The following is a 20,816-nucleotide window of genomic DNA, read 5'->3' as shown; positions in this document are numbered from 1 at the left end:
AGCCAGGGGGCGCCTAGCTGCGAGTCCCCTCTGGGCTGGGGACGGACAGGACTTTTCCTTGCCTTGCATGGCAGCTCAAGGGGAAGGAGGGGGTGGGGAGAGAGAAAGTCAAACCCACTTCTGGGTACCTTTTGGGTTAGGAGCCCCCCAGTTACACCACCTTGAAATTTCAGGCATAAACAGCTGAAAATGTGAAATTGGCCAATTTTAAAACCATCTAGTTGTAAAATTGATCTAAATGGGCTGTGAATTTGGTAGGGCACTATTCATAAGATAACCAAATACAGAGTGATGTTTGAGTGCAGGCCAGATTCTCTGCTCCACTCAACTGCAGCCCCTAAGCACTAGAGAATGCCCACATCCCTGTTGGAAGTTTCCCAACAGAAATACAGCCAGCCTACCCAGCTCCTACAAAAGCACAACAGGCAGTCCATGGGGGATTTTTACCAGCTAGCAGAGTTTAAAGCAGCACTCAGGTTGCTCTCCATTCTACTAGGGCTGTAGCTAGTATAGAATCAAAGCATAACAAGCTCCCTATCTCGCCTACACTAAGGAACCAGAGAGAATTTATGCAGTGAGGGAGAAATGGAAGCCTAGAACAAACATAAATGATCCACATGCTTGTTGTTATATTTCATATATGTTGAGAAGCATTAAAAAAAAAGATATTCGAGCCATTTAGCACTTTATGTTCTCTGAGTACTTTTATTTGGCCAATCTCTACTTCCAAAATAGATGGTCAAAGTGACTAAAAATAGGAAACAAATTGGGCAGTTTGTTGATGGCCACATAAGTGTAGTGATTATCCTAGCACTTGTCTTTTAAAACTAAAAGGGTTTTAGAAAAAACTAAAGCTCTTCCACAATGTACCGTGTTCATGACAATACGCTATTTTACATGCTCAGTCTATTATCAAGCAAAATCCCAATTTCAAGGACTCTCCTTTAAGGCTTTGGTGTGTGTAGGTAAGAAATAAAGAATACCTATAAGTTTAAGAACAAAAAAAAATATCCCACTTGTATAAAAGACTATGTATTTGTTTCTTAGAAAATTCACTGTACATCTGCAGGATATTATTCGTTACACATTCTTAGACAGTTTTCTTAAATTTCCCCTTTCTTACAATGTGTGTCAGATACGATTCCAGATTTGCTTTCAAAACAAGAAGGTTCAATTGATAGTGGCATAGAGTCAGAACTATGAAGTCGAGTTCAATCTCATGAGGACTGTATTCCTGACAAAAGACAAATTTAGCATCCACTCAGATGTTCATAAAGATTGATCCAATATCCAAGAACGGATTCCCTCCTTTAATTATGTTATACTTCTGAAGTCTGTAAAATACGAAGTTTCTCTTTCTGATATTCTTCATTCTCCTTCTCTGCTTCTTCATCTAGTGATTTTCTTATACAGGTTTTTAATTCCTCTATTCCTTCTCCAGTATGTGCAGATACAGGGATAATATCCTTAAAGTCTATGGTGCTCTGTGGAAGCAGCTCTTTCTCCACTAAATGTAAAGAGTCTGAAACAGAGCATATTTATAGTTATTACACAGTATTTCTTTATACCATAAAGCATTCATAAAACTTTACCAAATTGGGACTTTATTAGTTGAATTTTAGACGATAGATGAACATAATACCCTTTTATATTGTGACTGGAATAATTCAAAACAAATTTTGAAAGATTCCAAATTTAAAGAGAGACAGTTTCAGAAGAGAAATATGTGCAATAGCAGTTTTATTTTTGAATTATAGTGCATTTTCACTCCTAGGTGTGCTCACCTCTGAGAGGCCTGCACCTCTCAGAGGCGAGCACACAACTCTCAGCCCAGAGGTGGTAGATGTGTGAACCTCTTCTTGAATTCTGATCTGCTCCAGGATGCTAGAGCAACCCCTCTGTAACTCAGATAGCGCGCGCGCGTGATCTAAGATACAGCAGCCTACCTAAGGTTGCCCAGAATCTCTGAAGCACTGCGGCTCTGCTCCTGACAATGACCCCCAAGCCACAGGGCTTGGAAGGAGGTCCTCAGAAGACAACCTTATTGTCTTCCGCTGTGCCTGTTCTGGAGGAATTCTCCCCTACCCAGAACCAGGGCTTTAAGGCATTTTCCAGGCTGTTCCTCCAGCCTTATACCCTGCCTAAAGGGACTAGCCACAGATGAGGATCTTAGCTTCAGTCTTTCTGTCCTGGGATTTTTGCCTACTCTAACAACAAAACCAGCAGACACTATTATCCACTAACAGGATACGGCTCCTAAATGTAGGAACTGACTAGTTTTAAGCTTTACTTTTAAATAATTGATTAACTAGATGACCTAATAAGCTTCATTCAATTTCCAACATCTCCTTGCCAACCCAGAATAATCACAACTGTGTATTTACTAGTACTTTTTCCCAATTCTATTTATGTTCCAACAGGGCTAAAACTCTTATACTGGGTTTATAGTACTGAGAGAGCAGCTGACTGGATAAAGTTATGACTGCATCCTGAACAGATTTAGGGTGAAATCCTGGCCTCACTGAAGTCAATGGGAGTTTCGCCATTGATGTCAGTGAACCCAGGATGTTGCCATGAAGAGATTTATAAGAACACATTTCTTTCTTTATGTGATACTGAGCCAGAAAGGGTTAAGCAACCAGGAGGCTAAATGAGCCAAATTCCACCTTTAAAGGCATTTTAGAAAAGTATAATATATGGTAATTAGAGCCATTCCTTACAAATAGCTAACAAAGCCATGTTAGATAGACTAGAGCTTTGAAACGTAAACTTATACTGTTAAGGAATTAGAAGATACTGATTGTACGCATCTGTTTTTTCCTATATCTTATTAGATGTTAACAATGTAACCAGATTATCTTGCAGATAAATTTCTCTTCCTCTCTATTACTAGGTTCTACTGATTTAGAGATCAAAATGATATATTAACATTTAGATGAAACTTGGGTATAAATATCATTGTCTACATTTCTCTTTGAAGTTTGTAGTAAACTACTAATGAACCTTTGGGTAGTTCGTGGCCTTATGCTAATCAATGCAACTAATTACCTGTTTATACATAGGAAATAGGAATGTCCGGACTTCAAAGCAACCATGTATATTACCTATTCTTCACCCAAGGAATGCCCACTGTGTTATCTGTGTCAAGGGGTTATAGTAGCCTGCCAGAGATCTATAAAAGAACTCTAGGGCCTGATCCAGTCATCTCAGATCTGCTTAAGTTTGGTCAGGAAAGCTTGAGTTGTAAGACAGAGGTCTTCTGCGCCAGTCTAGATTACCCTGCTATTTTTCATGGAAGAATTTATACAGACTCTGTACGTGGACTATCTATTGGATTATAACCCATAGAACTGTTTCCGAAAGAACTTTTTGCAACTCAGCAGCTTATCATCTCTACTATGAAACTGACCTAAGACCTTTACTCATATCTGTATAACGATCTTTTAACCATAATCACTTTTTTTTAAAATAAATAAATCTTAGTTTAGTTAATAAGAATTGGCAGTAAGCATGTAGTTGGGTAAGATCTGAAATAGTCATTGACTTAGTGGGTGATGTGTCTGATCTCTTGGGATTGGTAGAACTTTAGATATGGTGAAAAAGACTAAGTAATCCTCACCATATTTGACTAGACTAGACTGGGTGGAAGGCCCAGGGCTGGACTGCTCTAAGGGAGCTGTGTTTTGGGCTTTTACATAGCCAGTAAGGTACTGTAGAAGTTGTTTTGTTGCCGGCTTGGTAAATTAAATTATTAGAATAACCACCAGTTTTGGGGATTGTCTGCCCCATTCTTTGCTCAATCAGGGCAAACTGCAATCTCAGTGCGGCCCCTCTAGCGACCATGGTCACACCTTGCAACTGCTGACCCTTTATAAATGAAGTTTTCATACAGAATGTTTAGTGAATACCCATCTTTTTGTAATACTTGAGATCTCCTGGCTAAAGTCAGTCAGGAACCTAGAGTTTAAAAATAGATAGAGCAAGCAGCCAAAAAGAGGGACACGGGGGGCCTCAAACTTTCCAAATAAATTTTAGGTAAAAATGAAGACTCTCTGCTTAGTCTATTGTTCAACATATCATCAGCTAACAGATACTCCCACAAATATTTACAAAAGGTAAATTACAATCTACTTCTTATAAATAAGAAGCTACTGTGCATTAGGTTAGTTTACCTTGAGGATTCTGTAGTTGTTTCATAAGTTCATTCAAGCTATCTTGTGCATTAGGCAAATCCATTTTATTAACGGCAAGAAGTGCAGGCTTTGTCCGAAGGTCTTCTTTGTACAATTCTAGCTCCTTAAAACAAAGTTAATTTGCCTTTGTAAAAAATATATATATTTTTTTTACTTCAAAACATTTTTCTGGTTTTATGTTTTCCTCTTTCATTTGTTTAACTGTCTGAAGAATCAGCGTTCACTACAGCACTGAAATCTACTGATGTGCTCAATGTTGATGTATTCACAGTTTGAGAATGTCAACTCATTTAAATGCATTTACTGTAGGTACACAGCCTGCACCATTGTGATTCATTCTCTTGTGAAGTAGAATGACAGATTTGTTCTTTTTATTCACATCTGTATTAACATATACAGAAGCATCTACTAATTTCTTGAAGTTACTGGTCAGAAATCTCTCAGGGCTTATCTTCACAGCTTGAGTTGGTACACTTGAGTCACTGCACTCAAGCTAGCCTACTAGCGTCAAAACTGGGCTTGTCTACATTGTGCAGCAGTGCACACTACAGCAGTGTGAATTCTAATGCACACCAATATGTTACAAGCTTACAAACCCACATAGACCCCGCCTGTGTGCACGAGCAGGATCTACACAGGCCAGTAAGCGTGCAACACATTGGTACACATTAGAATTCACACCCCTCTAGTGTGCACTAGTGCACCATGTAGACAAGGCCACTGGAGTTACAGAGTGATAGGATGAGTTGCTGTAACTGAGCTGTTGCATTCCCACTGCATTATTAGCTCGAGCATCACTCAAGTTTCAACCTACCCCCACAATAAACCAGCTAGCTTGAGCATAACACACCACTTAACTTGAGCTAGAATTGTGTGTGAAAAGGAGTGGAGTTAGGGATAACATTCGAGTTATAACTCGAGCTAACTGTGCTGTGAAGCCCATCTCTGAGACAAATCTTAGGCCAACAACATTTGTAGAGCGTGGAATTGTTGTATAATTTATTATTCTTAAGTTTTATATGCCATATGAGAGATCTTGTCATTATATCAAAGGTATCATCCCTAACTGTGAATCATGCAGCATAGGACTGTACTGCGGCATAAGTTGAAACAGGAAACAAATATATTATTGGAAGTCACAGAACAGGAGAGGGGGGACAGTGAAAAATAATTTTTAAGATGTAGTTGAATTTAGTCAGTGGGGATAACTGAAGAATGCAGGATAGGCCATGAGACTCTGCATATGGCCCCAAAAAGCGAAGGGGCTTTGCAAAGTTGAAGACTGATATCTCATCAAGCTCCTAAGACTCAGGCCTAGTCTACTCTTAAAAATTAGATCGACCTAACTATGTCGTTAAAGGCTGTGAAATAAGTTTCACACCCTTAGCACCATAGTTAGGTTGACCTAACCCCGGGTGTAGATGCAGCTTGGTCAACAGAAGAATTCTTTGGTTGACCTAGCTACCACCTCTTACAAAGGTGGACTAACTACATCAATGGAAAAAAACCCTTCCTGTTGATGTAGAAAGCTTCTACACTTATGGCACTACATCAGCAGAGCTGTAATGTCATAGCTGTGCTGCAGTAGCATACACATACCTTCAGTTACCTCATGGTTTGGACAGAGCAAAAGCCAGAGATTTAGCAGATGACCTGTTTTCCACTTCTTACAAGGCAGCTAAATCTGGGGACTGAAGAGCTCTGGCTCTTCACTCAGCTTGGCCTTCAGGAGCATCTCCTTACAGATATAGCAGAAGTTAATGAGGACACAGCTATGTCTAAAGTTTTGTCATCTGCCTTAAGTACATCTAGAAAAGTTCCTTTTTGCTAGCAATCTTAAAAGGCTGGGATTAACCAACCACACTGGATCCTCAGTAGCTTTATCTACTAATCTAGCAGTCAGTTTACACACGTTTTAGCTATTCTTTCTTCACATACAGTATTAGAGGCAACATTTGAAAAGATAGAAAGTTACCTGTGTTAGAAGCAGTACAGTTTCAAAAGCTGTTCTGAATCGAGTTTTTGAAGATAGCCGAAACCCAGAAACATCAACCTAAAATGAATTGTAAAGTTACACAAAAAGCATTGGGCGGGAGGGGAAAAGAAAGAGGACCATCACCCATTTTTCCAAGATATCCAGGCCCAAGAATGGCTTTTTGGTCTGTTTTAAGAGGATCTTGTTGCACAATGGCTACCTAATGTCTGAGCTGTGCTAGAAACCTTTTTATGTTGTTGAGTAACAGGCAATCTTTATAAAAGCCTCTGATCTATTTAGCGACAAAGAGTTCTGTGGCACCTTATAGACTAACAGAAGTATTGGAGCATAAGCTTTCATGGGTGAATACCCACTTCGTCAGAAAAGCTTATGCTCCAATACTTCCGTTAGTCTACAAGGTGCCAAAGGAGACTCTGCTGCTTTTTTACAGATCCAGACTAACACGACTACCCCTCTGATACTTGATCTATTTAGGTATCTCTATGGCCTTCATCAGCATAATACCCATCATTTTGTTAGATTTCTAGTCTAAATACTATATTAAAATTATATTTGTTTACAACAGCATCTAGAGTAAAAATAATACAAGACAATTATGAAGGAAATATTTTTTCAAAGCCATCTGCAATAAAATCTCTAAGCTAAACAGAATAAAAAACTAAAGTTAACAGGTTATTTAAATTATAATATTTACTTACTACAAAGAGAAGCTGTTTGGTTCTTTCTACATGCTTGAGGAATTTGTGGCCCATTCCTTTGTTTGCATGTGCACCTTCAATCAATCCTGGAAGATCGGCTACTGAGACCTAGGAAGATAAATGAAGATGTCAGAAAAAAAATGGTAAAGTACTTTAAAAAAACCAAACAAACAGAAAAGTATTCTGGGCATGCTTATTTTATGAGGATCTTATTTTGTAGCTATTTATTTCTGAGAATTGTCATTTGAGTGGTAAGAACCAGCTCATTGGCAATATTTACAAGCAACTGCAAAACATTTAAAGCCTAACATCAGAAGTCTGCTTTAGCAGACAAATAACGGGCTACAAGTTTCTGCTGTTCTCCTGAAGCAGCATTACTGGTGCTCAGCCATCTACAGTAGAACCCTGTTTATCTGACCCTCCATTATCCAGCTGTCATAGAATATCAGGGTTGGAAGGGACCTCAGGAGGTCATCTAGTCCAACCCCCTGCTCAAAGAAGGACCATAACTGGACAATCCAAAAGGAGGTGATCTCCCCTGTGGCCACTAAATGGGGCTGCAGCACTGCACTCTCCCATTCTCCAGTTTTTCTGATTTTTGATTATCTGATCTGGCCCAGTCCCAAGATCAGATAAATGGGGTTCTGCTGTATATATTTACTAGTTCTCAGCAATCTAGAAAAATAAAAGTGCTAAGGGCTTCAAACCTATCCAACACCTACAAACCAGAAGCTGATATAAAGGATGAAAACCTGACAAGAGCTCAGGGCCAGCACTTGGCAGGAATCCCTGCACCCTTGCCTTTTCCCAGCAACTGACGACTAGGTTTTCTATCAAGATGTTGCCCCAATATCTTGCCAGTGAACGCCACCTTCACTCACCTTTATACTGGCCTTTGGCTAGTAGGTGTTTGCTAAATATGTCAAACCCTGCTTTGGGATTCTCCGTCTAAACGTACATGGAAATATATTAAAAGGCTATAAAGTTTCAACTGCCTATACTAAACAATCCATGGAAGTTAAAATGTACAGGAAAAAAAAAATCTATTTTCTAGTATGATGGAGTTTGGTGGTGCTAGCACATCACTATCACACACTACTTTTACATTTCCTCCCTATCAAATAAAACAAATTACTTATACAAGCAAATAAACTGTTGCTGGTATCTGATCATTGATAGACTAGAAAAAATTTCATCCCTGGGGCGTGTAATTATCCACTTGGTAGAGGATGGCCATTAAAAATAAGTTACTGATTCCTGGCAGATCAGTTCCTTTTTGGGATTAAAAACAGATCCTGTTATCTGCAGCAAAGGCCTATCTTGTTTTGATTTCTTCTCAAAATTATTAAAAGTTGCCAATTTAACCTCCAAATTCAAGGACACATTTTGCCTTTAGATGTGTGCACAATTCCTACTGGGGCTTGTCCATGGAAAGGTAGACTTTTGCTCTTATCTATTCACAATACTGGGAGATTTACAGGGATGTATAAATATTCTACGGGATTTTCAGTTAATCAGGATAGGTTAGTCCAAATTTGTGCAGGTAAAATGAATGTCTGTACACAAGGAGAATCTGGACCTGACAGATTTATTTACTTGATAATGCCCATTTTATAAACTATTTTAACCAATATGCTAGGGACTAAAAATCAACTGTAGTTAGTTATCTGTTTAAAATTGCCATCTCCCAGTATTTAGCTGTTTATAAACTAACGATTTCCATGAACAAACAAGTAGTATTAGGACCAATCAGAAATAAGATTACCCTTTAAAAACAAATAGCAACCAAAACATAACCAGACAAATTTTGTTTAATTTTTGCTCCATGGTTGCTTTAGTTTTGTTTCTTGTAACCCAACAGTTTGAGCTGAAAAATCGAAATTCTTTGCTTTTCCTGTATTTCTCTAACAATAAAAAAACAAACAAACAATGACAAAATATGCAAGAGATGAAAAGGACAGTTTATATAATAAACATGTTTTTATAGGTAACACTAGGGTACTTTACTATTTAAAAAAAAAATCAAGAAATTTACATATACCCCTTTGGTGGCATTTAGGGCTTGATTGTGTGAAGTCAGTGGGAGTTGGGGGGTACACAGGATACCAACATACTAGACCACCAGTTAATTCTATTTGTATATTAGCTATGTTGAAAGTAGGCAACAAGAAAATAGACATGCTACATATTTGCTCATATTAAATTAACCAAGATAATTTTTTGATCAGGCATGAAGTGATCAATTACTAAAATATGTATTTTAATTTTTCCAATCCTTTAACAGTGACCTGTTGATATCAGCTGCCAGGGAAACAGTAGATACAGGACGTACAATATTTAAATTCTCAGTCATTTCATGGCAGTAAAATTCAGTTTAAATAAAAAGATTAAAGGGCCACTGCTCAGTCCTCTAAGATAGTTGCTTCATTCCTGTTTCTGAAAGGAAAAAAAACAGTTTTCCACTTTCACATCTTAGAACTTTGCTCTTGTGGTTAAGTCATCAGAAATCTTTGATGAGCATCTTTAATCTTGGAATGACAAGCACAGTACTGCATGTGTCTCATATTTTTACACATCAAAGATACAAGCTTGAAAAAGCAAAATGTGTGAATGTCCTACATGAACATGGTGTCTGATCCTGCATTAGAACCCAGAGGCAGGGAATCTTGTGCAATCCCCAATTACCTCAACAGGACCTTCACACCAAACTTGAGTTGACAAGTTTGAGATCAGAATGCAAAATTAAGGCCCAGAGAAGGAGATTGTGCAGAGATGGGAAAAATGAAGTAGGCACACAGTAATTTTTTTTTGCCTTGTCTTTGGAGTACATGTGACATGAAATCAGTGTAATGTAATAGTTTCTAATATACAAAAAACTAAAATACAAGGGTGTTGTGTTACTCAGATGATGAACGACTGGCTCTGAAGCTCTTAGTCCACTGGTTTGTAAAGAGTATTTCTCATAAGTTGCTGATTAAATCATTATAAAAATCTACACATTAAAAAAAGTCTCCCTTGCATTTTGAAGCTGTGGCTCTTCATATTTCCAGGACAATTATTCATAAGAATACACACTGAATAATGTGAAATTCAGCGGTGTTTTTTAAAATCTAGGTGAATTCTGTGCACAATTTGGGTCACATCACACGTTTACACGCACCCATTACCAGACAAAAATGTTACTGAAATGCTTAATTTGGCATTAAAAACAAATGAAACCCACATGTTTCTACTGTTTCCTAAGAAATGCCATTTAAACTCAGAATGATTTTCATTCAAAATGTGTGTCCAATTTTCTGCCTCCCCTAATCACAGAAATGAACCTATTATATGCCAAATTACTGCATAGTCAACTCAAGTTTGGAGATAAAAGATGGCAACTCTCAAGCCAGAATTTTCTTAGTTCTAGAAGGCATTGACCATTTGGGATTTCCCTTGATGACAAAAAGGTTGCAGTTTTGATTCATGCTAAATACTGGGTACTTCTGTATTTTTTTTATTATCACTATATTCAATAACTTAGAGAAACTCATTTGTTAGATGTGAAACCAAAAGGAGAAGAAAGCTAACCACATTTTGGTGATGAACTATTAGCTGGTTACTACAGAATCCCAGTTCCCTCTGTTAAGGGAAACAGAAGAGGGAACCATCTTTACTTTCTCCTTTTTTGCGCCATTAACTATTGGCATAGAAAATACTGCAGTAACATCCTTAAGCAAAGAAAATAGATATTTGAAAGCATGATTCAGGATTAAGGTCTATTGCAGAAGACGACAGGCTGTAATGACATGAATCTAACTAGCCATTATACCCAAATGTATAACAAATTAAATTGCTTTTCAATACCAACCTGCTTGTAATCTGGATACATGATCTTTCCCAGTTCAGGTTTTAATGTTGTGACTGGATGGGCAGGACGAGAACGAAAAGAAAGTCACTTTTAATATACAGTGCTTAACATTATAAAACCTTCATGCCTCTTATCTATTGGACCTAATTACTCTCATGCCTTCCTTTGGAACATTTCCATTATAATATATTTTTATGAATGACATTATGAAGTTACATCGGAGAGTACTACAGTATAATGTAACAGATATGAATCCTAGTAAATATCAACCAAACCTCTTTTGAAAATTAAGACTACTGTTGAAAATTAGGCCAACACCACTAACTTTTCCCTCATTGCTTTCATCTCCCCTAACCATGTTGATCATACAGCAGCTACTGCTTCAATTTTTGCTTTTTGTCCCCCCAGGACACTGAGCTCACAAAACTAACAACTAAAAACAAAATTTCTATAGTTGTGGCCTCTTCACGGCTTCTATCATGCTTTAGACTTAGTGCCACAGAACTTACAAAAGATTCATGTGAAAACAGAAGTAACAGGAACAGAGCACCATTATTGTGGTGCTCTAGGGAAGCTACCTGTCTTTCTTGCTGTCTCTTATGAGGTGTGAAAGAAGTGAGATAAAGGCAAAGAGTAATGATATTTGGTAGATAAGATCTGTAGCCCAGCAACTGTAGGCAGCTCCTACTCTCCAGTTCTTTTTTTAAAAGTTGTTCAGTCAAGCCATAGGAAAGGCCTATGTTCTCAAGTAATGTTACAGCAATGAAAAATAATGCAGTTTGTACTTACAAGGATAATCTGCAATCTGAGGTTTGGCATGAGAAATCTTGCTTAACAGAGAGGATTTTCCTGCATTTGGAAATCTAGAAGGAAAGTTGGGATTTACACAATGAGTAACTATTTATGTCACACTTACATATGAGTTACTACTGAGTTAAATAAACACTGGCAAAGATATAATTCTATTATTTTTCTGTTTCTGACAATCTAAAGTGGGCATCTCTCCCCGCCCACAAATTAATACTATTTAGACTGTTAAACCCTTTGGAGCAGGAACTGTCTGTTAGGGTATGTCTACACTATGAAATTAGGTTGATTTTATAGAAGTCGATTGCGTATGTCCACACTAAGCGCATTACGTCAGTGGAGTGCATCCTCACTACCGTGGCTAGCATCGACTTACAGAGTGGTGCACTCTGGGTAACTATCCCACAGTTCCCACAGTCTCCGCTGCCCATTGGAATTCTGGGTTAAGATCCCAATGCCTGATGGGGCAAAAAACATTGTCGCGGGTGGTTTTGGGTACATGTCATCAGTCACCCCTCCATCTGTGAAAGCAACGGCAGACAATAGTTTTGCACCAGACACCAGGGCGATTAGAAGAGAGGCTTTGAAAACCAGTTTCATCACTGGCCAGGCTTCGGTGTGACAGTTGTGTGTGTTTCTCCTTGATGCAAACCTGCCCCCTTTGTTGATTTTAATTCCCTGTAAGCCAACCACCCTCTCCCCTTCGAAATAAGTAACTATTGTTTTCAAACCATCCATTCTTTATTAATTAAAAAAAATAAATGAGAATGGACAAGGTAGCCTGGATAGGGTGAGGGGAGGAGGGAAGGACAAGGCCACATTGATTTTTAGTTTGGCTACAATAAGCAAACTGTTTGAATGACAGCCTTCTGTTGGTTAGGCCATCCTCTGCAGTGGAGTGTCTGGGTGCCTGGAGCCTCCCCACTGGGTTCTTGGGTGTCTGGGTGAGGAGGCTATGGAACATGGGGAGGAGGGTAGGCGGTTATACAGTGGATGCAACGGAGGTCTGTGTCTTGTTGGCTTTTCTGTAGCTCCAACAGACGCTTCATTACGTCCTGCCTCCGCTCTTCACAGTCAATTCTTTTCTGGCCTCTGCCACTGAATGCCTCCATGCATTAAGCTGTCCCCTATCAGTGTGGGAGGACTGCATGAGCTCGGAAAAACATGTCATCGTGAGTGCATTTTTTCCCTCCTAATCTGTGATAACCTCAGGGATGGAGATGATAGAGCGAGCGTAGAAACATTCTACGCTCCACAATTTTGGAGGGACTGCATGGTTACCTGTGCTGCTGAGTTTGCCACGCTGAACAAACAGGAAATGAAATTCAAAAGTTCCTGGGGCTTTTCCGGTGTACTTGGCTAATGCATCGGAGTTCAAAGTGCTGTCCAGAGCAGTCACAATGGAGCACTCTGGGATAACTCCCAGAGGCCAATACCATTGATTTGCATCCGCACTACTCCAAATTTGACCCAGCAAAGTTGATTTTAGCGCTACTCCCCTCACTGCGGAGGAGTACAGAAGTTGATTTTAAGAGCCCTTTAGGTTGACAGAACGGGGTTGGTTGCGTTGATGCATTCATTTTAAATCGACCTAATGCATCTAAATTTGATCTAACCCCGTAAGGTAGAGCAGGCCTTAGTATGTACTTGCACCGCGCCTAGTGTAATGGGGCCCTGATCTTAGAAATCAGAGATGTAGTGATGCAAGTGACCTCTTGATGTGATCTACTCCATTCCCCTTTGCTGAGGCAGTGTTAAGTATACCTAGACCATCCCTGACGGGTGTTTGTCTAACCTGTTCTTAAAAACCCTCCAGTTATGGGGATTCCCTAGGCAACCTGTTCCAATGCTTACCTATCCTTAGAAAGCTTATCCTAAAATCAAACCTAAATCTCCCTTGGTGAAAATTAAGTCAATTATTTCTTGTCCTACCCTTGGTGGACTTGCAGAATATTTTATCACCACCCTCCTTATAACAACTTTTTACATATTCCAAGACTGTTCCCAGGCCTCCTTCGGCCTTCTCATCTCTAGACTAAACAGGCCCAGTTCTTTAAACCTTTCCTAAACCTCTTGGCATTTTTGTTGCTCTCCTCTGGACTCTCTCTCCAATTTGTCCACATCTTTCTTGAGGTGTGGTGTCCAAAACAGGACACTACTCCAGCTGAGGCCTTGCCAGTGCTGAGTATACAAGAACAGTTACCTTCCATGTCTTATGTACAACACGCTTGCTAATATATCCCATTGCCTTTTTTTGCAACAGCATCACATTGTTGACTCATTCAATTTGAGATTCACTAAAACACTGCCTAGCCAGTTAGTCTCAGTTTTCAATCTGTACATTTAGTTTTTCCTTCCTAAGCATAGTACTTTCTACTTGTCTCTTTCAAGTTGTTTCATCTTGTTGATTTCAGACCAGTTCTCCAGTGTATCAAGGAGATTTTGAATTCTAATCCTATCCTCTAACCTGCTTGCAACCCACCCCCCAGCATCGTCATCTGCAAAAAATTTTAAGTGTAGTCTTGGCTGGGACCTCTAAGTTTCTGTAATTCAGACAGTAAATGTTTTATACAAACTTTCTTTTTTCCCCACAATTTTGAAAACCATTACAACTGTTTATAAGAATGCAGACAAATTAAAAGACTTTCTGAAGGTTTCAGGGATGAACTCATTTACAGTGAAACTTAGTTTACTGGATAATGTCATCATTTTAACCAAGCGGTTATCTTTCCCGTAAACTCAACAGCGCTCCCGAGGTCTGAGCATGAAATATCTGAAAGTGTGACAAACTTTCATGTGTAACGGCTTTAAGTAACATTATACTCTCCAAAGGGGATTAGTTTAAAAGGCATTATGAGGTTCCAGGTTTATTGCGTCTGACTTTTATACCCAACTGCTCATTTGAAAAGTAAAATGATTTTTTTTCTAACTGATAGCCTTGCAAACTCAGCCTGGTAGCTGAAATTTAAGTCATGTTCTTTCTGGTACATGTATCATTCCAGTAATAGAAGATTCTACAAGTGAAATGCCATCTTCATTTGCACTTCTGCTACTACTGCCTTTTACAGGGTTGCACAGATATCACTAAGTACATGATTGAAGATAATACAGTTCTACAGGTGGTCATGAAATTGGAACTAAGTTAACAGTTCTGTTAATTTAACACACTTCCAGTGTGATCTTGGGCAAGTCACAGATTCTGTGCACCTTACCTCCCCCCTGAAAAAGGCAGATAATATTACTTCCCTACGTCCCAGGTGTATTGTGAGGCTACATCCATTAAAGGCTGTGAAGTGCTTTAGATCTACTGATGAAAGGCACTGTATAAGGGATAGGTATTATTATTGATGAGTGAACCAGAAAAACAAACCAAAAAACCTCCTAGTTCATGCTCCGAGATCTCAGTCGATTATGCAGGGCGCTGACTATAGCAATGCCTCCCATGTTCCCCAAACCCTTTTCACATAAGAAAGCAGCAACAACTGAACACAGACAGCAAACTGGTCTTCCGAGTCAGGCAGTGCCATTTTTCCCTTACATACTTTACAGAACAGACCCACACTTAAGAGTTAGAAATAACCCTTTTCAAAATAACCACTTTGAACTTCCAGTGCCTTTAATCCCATTTGTCCCATTTTACCCATGATTAAATGGAGTTACAAAACACAGTTAGGTGCCTTACTCAAAAATCAAACCTCAAGCATGGCCACAGGAACAGAACACAGTTCCTAGTCACTCAATAGAAGGAGAAGTTCATAAGGGACCTTGGTTTAAGTCAAATTTGCAGACCATCACACTGCACTATATTTCACTACAATAGTAAATCTCTGATAAACAAAGTTCCTAAATAGATATTAAAAGTCACATGATCAAAAATGTGTGAAGATTAGGAATCTATGGGGAGGGGAGTGTAGTATAAAAATAGGACTATGGTCTTGCAGTCTGCTAGCCCACAGGGAGAGGCATTTTTCTTTATCACCCAGTAATGCATTATTGCTTGAGGAATTCACCATGCTGTGAATTTAAGCATAAATTAATTAAATCAAACTCTGTTAAACAGCAAGAGGGACACCAACTAATTAAAAAAACTGATATTTTAAAGGCTTTATTCCTTACAATGGAAGAAACTGACTTTTTTATAATAGGAAAGTTAATGGAGGTAATTTAATGCTCTCTGATGATTGAAGAAGTCATATAGACAATTCAGAATGTTACTCCTTCCATTTCTTCAAGGAAGTATTTTATTTCTATCAAGGCTTGACGTATTCTCTTTGAAGCTCAATTGCAACCTTTCTTGTACCTCACAGTCTGTACCCAGACCTGATGATCCTCTCTCAAGACAATAAGATTTCTTGGTCTGATCTAATAGCAAAGCACTTGTGTATACGCTGAAGTAAAAGCAACATACTAAAAAAAAAGATCAAAGTACAAGCACTAGAGTTTGACTCACATTCTTCATTAATAATGATTCTTTCTATGCTTTTAATGAAAACCTGTCAGCTCAAATATGAACCAAAATTTAGGATTTGTAACCCGCCCTGAGCTTTTACAAAACCTAAGACCAAGAGATCTGGCTTAAGAATTTTAAACAATGGTCCTAGTTTAAACAAATGCATTCCACTACAGTACATTGTAGCACTGTGTTAATACATGACAGCCTGAAACTGAAATTGACTTCAGATCAGAAACTCAAGTGAAACTAACTAGTGCATTTTCATTGGTATACACAGACCCCTGCAAATCCATTCAATAGAATCCATATTTAAAAAAAAAAACTCTCTTCAGACCTTAATAAAAAGCCTACCATGAATCATGAGTTGTTCCCTAAGTTTTTGTGCTTGAATGCCACACATCCGAAATAAATATTTATAAGTTACTGTGCCTCCTGATATTTTGCAGTATAAAGCAAGGATCTGAAACTCAAATCACCACGAGCGCAACATCAGTACATTGGCCTGAGGGCTGCATCACTGACACCTTTACATATAAGGATACAAAAGCCCCCGCCCCACTCCACCCCTTTCATGAGGCCCTGCCCTGCCTCTTCCCATCCCCATTCCAACCCCTTCCCCAAAGTCCTCACCCTGCCCCTATTCCAACCCCTTCCCCAAATCCCCGCCCCACCTCCTCCCCTCTCCCTCCTGGATAGCCTAGCACCACCAAACAGCTGTTAGGCAGCAGGAAGCACCTGGAGGTAGGCAAAGTAGAGGGGATGCGGTGAGCTGGGGGGAGTGGCGGGGAGGGGGAGCTTGGCAGCAGCAGGAAATAACTTTGCGGGCTGCATGTTGCCCGCGTGTTTGAGACCCCTGGTATAAAGAGACATGGCCTCTGAATACTAAGTGGCACAGATGCAGACTACTAACATATATTATTCTTCCTGTTGTTATTCACAATACATAATTTGTCAGGGAATTTTGATGTCCCAAATATTAAAACAAAAGACCAGCTTCTTATATCTTTACAAAAGTAATGAGAACAATATTTTAAAAAGTTTGTAGCATTAGTAACTATAGGTATCCATGAGGTAGCCCAAACCATCTAATATTTACATTTTTCACATATAAAACTCTGCAAAGAATTATGCACATAAGGAATCTTACTGAGCTCAGTATGACTCCTTGAATGTGTAAAATTACACACATGCATAGTGTTTGCAGGACTGGAGCCAAGCAACCCTGTTTTGTAACATCACATAACCCTTGAAGATGGATAGCAAAATATCAACCTTACTTTCAAGTTTTCAAACAAACATCCAATGTAAACATATCTGCACATTTCCATCTAGAAGTACTTTGCTCATTATGCACCCATAAAAACTTTAAGAGTAACTCACTGTGCACAAGGTATAGGGAAAAAACCTAATGAGTTCTTAATAAACAGTGTTTGTGTGGTTTTAGTGCATTAGATGCTTTTCTTCATATTTCCTAAAGAAACCAATTAAATTTGTTTTCTTTTTATCAATGGCAGTGAAAAGTACCAGATTAAATGCAAATGAAGCTGAAGGGCCATAGTTCAAGGTTTTCCATACTCTCCTAACAACATGCAAGGATGCTTTTCTGATTCCATATCTAGTTTTAATGCCAAAGAATAAATATTAAGGAGACCCACTTGTGCCAGTACTTGGTTGGTAATGACAATTTTTGCAATACAGCTACCAGTCCACTAGGCCTTTGCTTGAGATTCCCAATTCATTTCACATATACTACTGAACAGCCGTGTAATGTCATCATCAACCTCACCTGGATTCAGACCAGTAGCCCTGCATTCATCCAACCATGAGTAATCCATTCTGATAATTCATTTTAACAGCAAAAAACAAGTAGCAGTTTGAGGCTCAGTCATGAGTTTTTCAAAAAGAAGCAGAATTCAATTCACATGTATTCCCCTTCCCACCTCATTTGAAGTGTATTACTTTAAATTATACTCCTAAATGTTCAATTCACAGGTAACAGATTCCAGTACTCACCCAACTAAGCCAACATCTGCTATAAGTTTCAAATCAAGATGGACTGTTTGTATCTGGCCTTTCACAGGCAAGAAATTTGTAACCAAACAGCCACCAATACCTCCACGAGCTACCAGTATTCTCTCTCCTGCTTTATTAAGTTCTCCTGAAAAATAAAATCACTAGTCAGAAAATATAGCTGTTGTGCAACAGTTAAGATTCGCAATTACCAGGTAAACGTGCTGTCAATGAAAGAAGAGGAGAATTTCCACTAGTTTCTATATAAACCCCTTGGACTGATGGGCATGGTGCATGTCTCTTTGTCAAGAGTCAGATATTTCAAACTCCTAACACCACATAACTACATTAGGTAGAGTTTCCCTTTGGAGTTATCCCTAGAAAATGAATACACGGTATGGTCAAAGTGGTAGTTGACACTAACATACACATGATTCCAAAAAGAAAGTAACACTAATTGCATGTAAGCTCAATATACTATATCTCCCAAAGTATTACTTTTAAGTGGTCAACATCACCACACTGTATCATGTAGTTGGATGTGGGTTAAACCAAGAAAAGCTGCATGTTATCAGTAGTTTTGATATTTTTAGCCCTGGTTATAATCGCTTGTTAGTCAAAAATACTTTAAACTTGCGAATTCTGTCACCTTACCTACATCATACTTGAATCTTGCTTAACACTTAACCAAAAAAAAATAAAAAAAACCCTGAAAACTACAAAAAGAAGAGTACTCTCTAACTTCAAAGTTATAGTTTGAGAAAGAGCCTTGCACTGATAATCTGTGAAATTCTTTTCACTGTTTTAGATAGACTCATAGAATATCAGGGTTGGAAGGGACCTCAGGAGGTCATCTGGGCCAACCCCCTGTTCAAAGCAGGTCCAATCCCCAGTAAACAGGGGATTGGATAGATACAATAGTTAATTTTTTTTTAATTATTGAAAGTATCTTGGGTAATCCCAGAGATTTTGAAATTTAGCCAGTTTTATAGACCAAATAACTGAGTTACAGAGTGGACAAGTGACCTTTCCAAGGTCACACACTAATTCAATGGCTCATTGTAAAATCAACCTGGCTTCAAGCCTTTAAATCTTGTTGCGAGAACATGTCCCTGGCACTATACTTGGTGATACAAATTAATTATAACTATGCTTTTGGAAGGAGCCTCCAACATCAGAAGTCTCCCACATGTGAGTCCGTCTCCCCACATTTGGCTCAACAAACAAATAAATCCTTCTATTTTATCTTAAAGATAAACCATCTCACAAGAGCCTTTGGTCTGAAGAGTGACATGTCAAGTTTGCTGGGTGCACTAACTACCTTATTTTTTGCTATCTCAAAATAAAGGAAAAATAAAGGCCCTCACCAATCTGTTTCCCATCACAGGAAGTAACTGAAATTCCCAGAGGCACATCAACTTCACAGTCTGTTCCCTTTTCACCTTTCAGTGCAGGAACACTGCAAAAAGTTAGACATTAAAAAGTCTTAAGGGATATTTTTCTTTCAGATTACAAATGTTCAACAATATAAATCAGGACACAAGACATCCTTACCTACTGTTGGCTCCTGTTCCAGCTACAAAGCGTTTCTGGGGAAATCTGTCTTTAATCCTCTTTAAGGTAGTTTTTTCTTTAGCTACAAGCCAGACGTCACCGCCTCTCCCTCCTTCTCCACCCAAGCGAGGATGCCCCATTCCACCAGTTCCTCCTTTCACATAGATTCTCAGATTATCTATAAAGTTGCCATACTAACAACATAAGAAGTGTTAACTTGGTGTTTCCTATGTACCCCGCCTGCCTTCCCCTCGTACACTGTCAGTAAGCTCCTAGGCACCAGCCCCGGCAAAACGGCATTATCGTACCGAGCGTCAGTGAGACAATAATTCAGGAAACTAACGCCCGAGTTGCCTCCCCTGCTCCAGGGCAGGCTGTGAGAGGGAACCGGCGGGGGCTTGCCAAGGCCGCCTAGCACACCCCGCTCTCCTAGCCCCCGCGCCCGGAGGATTGGTAACGCAACGCGGAGCCCGGCCGCAGGCTCTGGGACTCCCCAGCAAACCAAGCACTGGGCTGGGCGCTATTAGAGAGGGGGGAAGGGGGAGCGAGCGTGGCCACTCGGCCCAGACCCCTTCCCCCGCCAGGGCTGCGCCGCTTCGCCACCCCCAGCCCCGCGCACACGGGGAGCTCCGGCCGGCCACAGGGCTCGCTGACCTTCCGGAGCAGCGCGCGGCTCCCCCACACCATGTTGGCCAGGGCCCCTCAGCCCGGGCCTAGCAGCAGGGACGCGAGGCGGCGCGCGAGCGCAGTCACTGACGTCGTAGCGCTTCCCCTTCGTGGAGAGGCGCGTGCGGCGGCCCAGCCCGCGCGGAGGGAGGGGTGGTGTATGCGTAGGGGCGGGGCGGCGTGAGGAGGGACAGGCCCAGAGCGATGAGGGGGGGGAGCGAGGGGAGACGGGCAGGCGGAATAGGGCGCTGGGGGGGGCGTGGCGAAGGGTCAGCGTGTGGGGGGGCAGGGAGGGGCGGTGCGAAGGGGATCTGTGGGGCAGGAACAGTGAGGTACAAGGGGAATGAGCGTTTAGCCTTGTGGATGTTGTGGGTTAGCCCCTGGCTGCTCACTGACAGTGGGCGAGAGTGTTAAAAGGAAGGTGGAATGTGTAATTGTCTCAGATCACAAAATGCCTCCTCCCGAGCAGCAGGGAGGTGCTGCTTTAAACATAAATCCCCCAAAGACCAATCAAGGCTCGGGGTAGCCATGTTAGTCTGTATCCACAAAAACAACAAGGAGTCCAGTGGCACCTTAAAAGACTAACAGA

General features: G+C 40.1%; 1 protein-coding gene across 2 annotated transcripts; it reads right to left on the bottom strand.

The window, feature by feature from the left end:
- Positions 1-621: 621 nt before the first annotated feature.
- On the bottom strand, positions 622-20,396 carry GTPBP10 (GTP binding protein 10). Of its 2 annotated transcripts, none has more exons than XM_039526186.1 (10): positions 20,216-20,396; positions 19,562-19,755; positions 19,375-19,466; positions 18,011-18,155; positions 11,527-11,600; positions 10,738-10,790; positions 6,888-6,995; positions 6,169-6,246; positions 4,173-4,296; positions 622-1,522 (listed from the first exon to the last, which is right to left on the bottom strand). In XM_039526186.1, exons 1-10 carry the CDS (start codon positions 20,246-20,248, stop codon positions 1,320-1,322), a joined length of 1,104 nt encoding a protein of 367 aa, XP_039382120.1. In that variant the 5' UTR covers positions 20,249-20,396; the 3' UTR covers positions 622-1,319. The 2 variants fall into 2 exon arrangements, with proteins under 2 accessions (XP_039382120.1, XP_039382121.1); XM_039526187.1 differs by having other exon boundaries at positions 19,562-19,715; positions 20,216-20,347.
- Positions 20,397-20,816: the final 420 nt, after the last annotated feature.

Source organism: Mauremys reevesii, linkage group 2 (genome assembly GCF_016161935.1).
Source record: "Mauremys reevesii isolate NIE-2019 linkage group 2, ASM1616193v1, whole genome shotgun sequence".
Lineage (NCBI taxonomy): Eukaryota > Metazoa > Chordata > Testudines > Geoemydidae > Mauremys > Mauremys reevesii.
The sequence above is the reverse complement of the archived record's forward strand: the minus strand, read 5'-3'. Positions and strand labels throughout refer to the sequence as shown.